We start from the raw sequence: 8,109 nt of genomic DNA on the forward strand, positions 1-8,109 counted from the left end.
AAACAAACACACACAAACACACATACACAACACACACGTACAGACTTACATACGCAAACACATACAAACATACATACATACAATTAGTTATGTAGTTTTTATTTTAACGTCTGGCCTATCTGTCTCTAGTTTAGTCCATTTTTTCATACTTTATGCACGGTGTTTTTGCAATAAAAATGTCAATTATAATTGTTTTATTGTGAATACAAAAATGTTTTAGATATAATTTGTTGCTGATACAATTGTTGCTGATGCAAAATTTGTTGCTGATACATTTGTTACTGTTACAATTAATTAATCGTCAATAATGCCTATATTGATACAATGATATCTTGATACATTGAAGGTTGATACATTTTTGTTTTTACAATTGTTGCTAATATTGTTGTCATTGATACAAAACTTTTTGATGCAATCGTTGTTGTTGATACAAAAGATGTTGATGCAAGTATTTTTATACAAAGGTTGCTGAGACAATTATTGATGTAACGGTTTTCGTCTGGACTAATCGTAATATTGGCTGATATAAAGTTTTGTATTTGAAGGTATAAAAGGTACATTTTAAAAGTTTTGAAAGGAACTTTTTGGAACCTTCTTGTTACCCATCTGTTAATCAGAGCTTATATCGTTAGCATCTCCCTTCAAAATAGTTTGATATTTGGAAGATGTTTTCAATGTAGGCTTCTGAGACACAGTCTACATCTTGATTGATTAATTGATTGATTGATTGACTGATTGATTGACTGGTTGGTTGACTGGTTGGTTGGTTGGTTGATTGAATGGTTGATTGATTGATTGAGTAAGTGAATGAACGATTGATCAAATAAATTGTGGATTACTTGAAAGACGAGTGAATGCTTGATTGATTGATCGGTTGGTTGATTGATTGTTTTTCATTAAATGATTTTTACATTGTATTTATAAACAAACATCACTTACGTCTATAATCGTTTCATAATAAACAACAAAAAAATTAACATATTTTTACTTCATTTCATTCGAAATTTTCTAAAAAATTTGATTGGCTTGTAGTTTGACCAGATCTGTAGCCATGGAGACGGCGTTTCTGTTAATGAATGGTTGTACATATACATAAATATTATATATAGATAGATATAGGAAGAAAAATCAAGAGAGAATGGAGAGAGAGAGAGAAAGAGAGAGAATGTATTATAAGTGTGTGTGTATGTCATACAAGAGGGCGTTTGATTGTCAGTTCTCTTGTTTTCTCCGTTATTTATACGTTGTAATAGGAAGAGTGTAATAATAGACCTTTAGGCTTTAACCTTTAACCTTTTTTGAATAATTATTTATTTATATAATTAAAAAAAATGAGCACATATAACAATTACTCAGTACCTTATGGAGAAACTAGCAAGCACGTCTTACTTAGTCGGGGAGCGGACGATGACGTCATGAAATTTTACGCCACCACCAACCAGCTAAACTACCACAAAAAATTCTTGGCCGGATCCTATTGTAAACTTTACGATGTCAAGAATATCCAATCCGGATACACCTCGAATAGGCGCGTATTCGTTAGGTACACGCCTGAGTTGGATCTGCTGGATAACCCGAAATTCGGGTAAGAGCTGAGATCTTGGGAGTTTTGGGGTTTTCATAATTTTTTATGTAACTTTATTATTGAATGTCGAATATGATTGGCATTCAGTTACTAAAATAATTGAATGAGTTATTTTATTAGTGTTAATAATAATTGATGCTACGGTTGTTGCCAAATAGTTTTTTTCTAGTTTTTTTGTTATCAAAGTTTTATTATTTATTTATTTACTAATCCAACCATCCGTCTATTTTTTGTATAAAGCAAATCTTTGAGGGATAATTACAAGTCCATATCAATGGTAGATTTCCAGACTCCTCCCTCTTCAACTTTGCAGACCAATCATAACAAAGTCACTACCCACAGTGGATTTTCCAACCAATCAGCGATTCACAACCCCAAAATGCAACAAGTAGTTGATTTCTACCAGCTTGTTACATCATATTTTGTTGTTGTTACCATAGGTATTAGAAAAATGTGTAAATGGTCGAATGGAATGGTTATGAGAATAAATTAACGGGTTACCTGATTGAACCAACCAATCAAATAAATCTACGATTAACCAATCAAGCAATCAACCAGCCTAGTTAGTCAATAAATAAATAAATCAGCTGAGCAATCAATCACTCAATCAAGTCAATCAATCATTCAACCTATTAACTAATCCTTTAGTCAACCAATAAAGCTGTCAATTTATTATCCAACCAATCAAATATCAATTCATCTATTTTCTCAGTCAGTTAATTTTTCCACTTATCACTCAACCAACCCAGTCAACCAATCTATCGGCCAACCAATCACTCAATCAACCAACCAACCAATCACATGAAAGGTAATGAAAACTCGTCTGACAACATGCATAAACAGCGAGCCCCACTTACAACACATCATGCCAGACAGAAAGCAAACGTACCTCGATAAGGTGCTGAAAAAGGACCCTTTGCAGCAACTCAACAAAGGATATGTATGTGTATCGAGCTAAACTCAAAAATTAATCGAAATCCATGTTATTAAATCAAAAAATTTACATGTTTAAAACAATTCATCGAGAATAAAGTTAAAATAAGTAAAAAAGGTAAAACTAAAAATACAGAGCAATTTTACAATTTACTCGCCAGGGCCCTGATCTTAGCCAATCAGAAACGAAAGAAAGGTTTCAGGGTAGCCAATTAGAAGTTGCTCCCCACAATGTCCTAAATTCGAAAAAATTCGGCAGCGGTTTCACTAACAACCAAAACATGGACCCCATAACGTTTAAACCGGACGAGGCTTACGATAATATTTTACCTGTTTGAAATTGTTTTCGCGGTTTTTTCATATTTTTTTTAGATGAAATTGTTTTAGGAAAGCATTTTTTTTTCAATCTTTCTGTTATTTTTCTACTTGATCTAGATCTAATCGTCATCTTCATCATTAGTTTGGTCATCATCATTTTCATCGTCACCGTCACCACTGTGCCACCGTAATTACTTCAATCGTCATCATCATCATCTTTGATGACGTCATTTTTATAAGGGCAAGATGACGCAGCGGCCGACGGGCGTATCAACGATGAAGAGTGAATATTTGCCCTGTGACGTCATCGATGTTCGTCCAATCAAATTGCGTTAACCTGAATGTGAATGAACGAATGAAAGAATACTGAACGAATGAAGGATGAAATTAGGATGAAATTTAAACATTTATTTTTCGATAAAATGAAAAATTAAAATCACAAAAGGGTACGGAGCCGAATATACGAATGTCTTGCGGGACCAATCACAGATCGGGTTACACAAACAGCAGCCGGCCTATAGAAGCAAGGGTCATATAAATAAAAATATTCGTACATTCATTCAATTTTTGAATGAATAGATGAATGAATGAGTGAATGAATTGATAAATAAATAATTGAATGACTGGATGAATGAGCAAACGAACTGATAACCAAAAAGCAACAACTAAATAAATGAATGTTCTTGTTGAAAAATAAAACACGACGATAACAACTATAATAATGTAGACAACAACTACGTCAAATTTCCAAAAAATCAGAGTCCCTTTTCCTGTTTCGACCCTTCACCAGAAAAACCCTCCGTGACCTTTGGGATCAAGATAACTGACACGGGGTACACGGCCAATAGAGGGCCGACATGGAACTGGAGAGATGAAATTGGCGGGATTAATAATAATTACGTTACCGAATATAAATATCGGTTATTATTATTATTGTTTTGTTGTTATTATTTTAACCATCATCATCATCAGTAGTGAAGTCATTTTAATACGGCTGATCCTAAGTAACCATTACAACCACATCAACATCTTACCAGATTTTTAGAGAGAGATGTTGACCGTGAAAACCGAAAGGCTGAGTTTTACGGCAACATTCGGGACTGCCCATCCGAAATTAGGTCAGGCTATTCCGGAAGTAACATGGTCCACACCGGAAGTGGATATCTGGGTCAAGGGGTCGGCCATGGTAGGGGTGGTAATGACGTTGTTGAGTCACGTGGTCGGGACGGGCAGGAAGAACAATGTTTGTTGGATTATCAAACGAGGTAATGATTATGATGATGATGGTAATTAATTGTAATATAATAATATTATTATAATAAATTGATAATATTTATAATATAAATTATTATTTTATAGGAGTATCATTGCCAGAGATAATAATAAATCAAGACAGTTCTATAGGAAGAGCGCTCCGTGTAAAGAATGAACGAATGAATGAATGAACGAATGAACGAGTGAATGAATGAATAAATGAATGAATGAACGAACGAATGAATGAAATATTTAATCGTAAAGATTCATTCAACTCATTTTTTAGAACGATAGTTTATTAAATTAGAATTTTAAGTAATTTTGTCTCTTTGGTAACATTGCTTTGTAATAAAAAAAAATAAATGAATAAATAAATCCAGATATTCTCTCTTTCACTTATTTGATCCTTCCTTCATTCATTTATTTATTCATTCATTCATTCATTCATTTTCTCAATCATTTGTTCGATTTTAAATCAAACACAAAATTAAATGTTTTTCGCTAAGTTAAAATTAGAACGATCTAAACTACGTCAAATTATTACGTCAACGTTATTGTTGCTTTGTAACAAATCAATCCATCAACTTTTCCATTCATTCTTTCATTTATTCGATCATTCATTCGTTCATTGGTTCGTTTGTTCATGCATTCATCCGTTTGTTCAATTCTAAACAACCAATCAGCCATACAATCAACCAACAGACCAATCAACCAACAAATCAAACAATCAACCAATCAATCAACGAACCAATCAGCCAATCAATCAACCAATCAATCAACAAACAAATCAGCCAATCAATCAACCAACCAACTTCAGTCACACAGCCAAATCTGAATCGTGGATGAAATTAGTTTCATATTCGCTGTGCTTAATGCCGAACGTATAACTCGGAGGTTCCTTCTTATTCAGCCAGACGTTCTCCCTCTTGTAGGCCGCCGGACCCGGAAGTAGGTCGTGGTATCCACCGGAAAGGGGTTCAAGGTCAAGGTCGCGACGGTGGCGACGGGAGGAGCGATTGTGAGGATTTTTGGCTCCGATGGTGATGATTGGAGATTGGGGCAGGTATTTGTTGATTGGTGGAATTGTGTAGGCACCTGGACCTGGAACCTTGGGGTGACAATAACAACAACAACAACAATAATAATAATAATAATAATGATAATAAAAGCAGCAATAATAACGATTACTAACTAATTAAATATGTAACACAACCTATTCACAAATCAATATGAAAATTTAAGTGAAGTTAGTTACGCACATCTCGCTTTGTAGTTTCACTGTACGTTAGTCTGCTTGGCAGCGTGTAACTTGGGGACTGGCTATGACGGCTCATCACTAATTTGCTGCCTACCAATCCGGAGATGTTGTAGGAGCAGGGCCCTGAGAGTTTACCGGAAGAAAAAAATTACTTGCATAACTGACGTGGTTGAACAGGAAATGATAAAAAATTAAAAGTTTATGTAAACACGGACGAATTCGTGAAGAAATGTACTGTCAATCAAAATATTCGCATCAATTCTCATTAGAAAAAGACATTTTTCCAAAAATCAAACCCCAACAAATCAACCAACCAGCCAACCAACCAACCAACCAACCAACCAGCCAACCAACCAACCAACCAACCAACCAACCAACCAACCAACCAACCAACCAACCAACCAACCAGCCAGCCAACCAACTGACCAACCGACCATCCAATCAATCAACCAACCAGCCAATTCAAACATCAATCAACCAATCAAATCACAACCCTAACCAACCGGGAAACTGATCAAAAGATTTAGACCTATGCTTCTGACCGAACGTGAACGACGGTGGGTTGGGTTTGTTGGAGTCGGTCAAGTACCTCACCTCGTAGCGGGCCGGGCCGGGAGAGGAATCATTGGCGGCCATCTTGTGCCGGAAGTGGAGTGTGTAGGTCGGAGATGCACATCTGCCAGTCCGGACTATATTGGGAGCGGGGTAGTAACATGGGCCGGGACTCGTTGGAGCACTGATCTGATTTAAAAATTGAGGAACGAGTGAATGAACAAATGAATAAATGAATGAATAAATAAATAAAGGAGTGAATGAACAAATAAATTATTGAGTGAATGATAGAGTAAATTGAATATGAGAAACAAAAAATGTATAATAATCATTTAAACTCAACGATAATATATTAATCAATCAATCAATCAATTAATCAATCAATCAATCAATCAATCAATCAACCAATCAATTAGTTTATAAAGCGCTATTTCCGCGATGTTCAACAGCGCTCCTCAATGAATTTTGCAAACAGATGGGTCTTGAGATCCGCTCTGAACTTAGTAAGTGAGAAGTAGTAAGAGAAGGAAGAAGAGAGTACCAGATAAAAGAACAAAACAACATCAAACACAAAATAAGGACAAAAATTAACCTTCATAGCCCTACCCACAATAGGATAAGCTGGACCCTTCACGTGATTGCTTCTCGGATCGTGATTGGTTGTCCCGATTAACTGGGGCAGCGAATAGCAAGGCCCCGGACTCTTATACATGGCCGTGATTGGTCGTCGAGGACGGGTGTACATGTAAACCATTTTTTTTTGTCGGTTTGGTTGTGGTTTCTGTAGTAGTAGTAGTTGTAGTAGTTGTAGTAGCAAAGTAGTGGTGATAGTAATAGTAGTAGTAGTAGTAGTAGTAGTAGTAGCAAAGTAGAGGTAGTAGTAGTAGTAGTAGTGTCAATAGTGGCAGCAAAAGTAGTAGTAGTAGTACTTTCTGTTGTAGGAACAATAGTTGTCGAAGTGTATAATTAAAAATATAATTATAACTAAATCATCATCACCATAAAAATGGTTATCATCACCATGGCTATAATAATAATAATTATCACTATGGTTATAATAATTATAATTATTATAATTATCTCCATCATCATCATCATAACCAACCTTCCAAAGAAGACGAAAAAAATTATCCCCAGTAACAAACGATTGTCAGCGAGTCAAGTCAGGCTAGCATATACGCACGCATTATTATTATTCTTTTTCTTCTTATTATTATTCTTTTTATTATTATTAATTATTCTTCTTTTTCTTCTTATTATTATTGCTATTCTTCTTTTTTCTTCTTCTTCTTATTATTGGTCCTATTAGCTATTATCATTAATGTTGTCTACAGGTCGATACATGTGTATGTGGGCTCTATATGTGTGTGAATGCTAGATATATCAGTCGTATTATTATTTATATTAGTTGTTTTTATTATTATTATTGTTATTACTGTCTGTTGTTGTTATTGTTTTATCGTCATCAGCACCGCATCCATGCTCATCGTTCGAACATGTCAATACACGCATCGCCTGTACGTAAGTTCTATATATCCCAATATAATAATAACAATAATAATATTTATTATTGTTATTATTATTGTTGCTGTTATTATTACTATTATTAACGGCCATCATTATCACCATCAGCATCACTTTCAGTGTGAATGAGTTGGTTTGGTTGCTAAGGAACCGTGCGATAAGAACCGCATGTCTGTTTAATATTATACAACGCGCTGACGACGACGATGATGATGATCATCATCATCGTCATCATCATCACCAACATCATCATCAACGTCACGTATATCATCATTATCATTACCAGCGAGATGGCTGTATTCATTTTATTACGGTACAATAAAAAAAAAATTGGTAGAACAGAATGGCAGTATTCGTAATAATAATAATAATAATAATAATAGTAATAATAACAATAATTATAACAATAATAAAAATATAATAATAATAATAATAATAACAATTGCATTCTATTATTGTTATTGTTGTAGCTACAATCTACAAGCGACGAACCACTATTGCAATCATTAATATTACTTTAAAAAAAAAGAAGCTTTCATCTATCGGATCGTTGAAATTTTTATTATAAAAGTTTATTATTATTATTATTATAACTATTATTATTATTATCCATAATTACATTATCATTATTATCAGCTAAAGGATTAGAGGTAAAATCCATTATAACAGAAAAACAAATGCTTCG

At 34.3% G+C, this 8,109-nt stretch overlaps 2 protein-coding genes across 2 annotated transcripts; one reads left to right on the forward strand and one right to left on the reverse strand.

Moving 5' to 3' along the window:
- Window positions 1–1,331: 1,331 nt before the first annotated feature.
- HELRODRAFT_159775 (hypothetical protein) lies at window positions 1,332–4,265 on the forward strand (the record flags this gene model as incomplete). Its single annotated transcript, XM_009011622.1, has 8 exons — window positions 1,332–1,585; window positions 2,429–2,525; window positions 2,680–2,850; window positions 3,077–3,148; window positions 3,282–3,365; window positions 3,596–3,756; window positions 3,874–4,101; window positions 4,196–4,265. 8 exons carry the CDS (start codon window positions 1,332–1,334, stop codon window positions 4,263–4,265), a joined length of 1,137 nt encoding a protein of 378 aa, XP_009009870.1.
- Window positions 4,266–4,907: 642 nt separating this feature from the next.
- On the reverse strand, window positions 4,908–6,612 carry HELRODRAFT_62376 (hypothetical protein; the record flags this gene model as incomplete). The annotated part of the gene is made up of 4 exons (XM_009011623.1): window positions 4,908–5,198; window positions 5,350–5,471; window positions 5,852–6,089; window positions 6,493–6,612. The coding sequence occupies 4 exons, from the start codon at window positions 6,610–6,612 to the stop codon at window positions 4,908–4,910; spliced, it is 771 nt and encodes a 256-aa protein (XP_009009871.1).
- Window positions 6,613–8,109: the final 1,497 nt, after the last annotated feature.

Source organism: Helobdella robusta (genome assembly GCF_000326865.2).
Source record: "Helobdella robusta unplaced genomic scaffold HELROscaffold_1, whole genome shotgun sequence".
Classification (NCBI taxonomy): Eukaryota; Metazoa; Annelida; class Clitellata; order Rhynchobdellida; family Glossiphoniidae; genus Helobdella; species Helobdella robusta.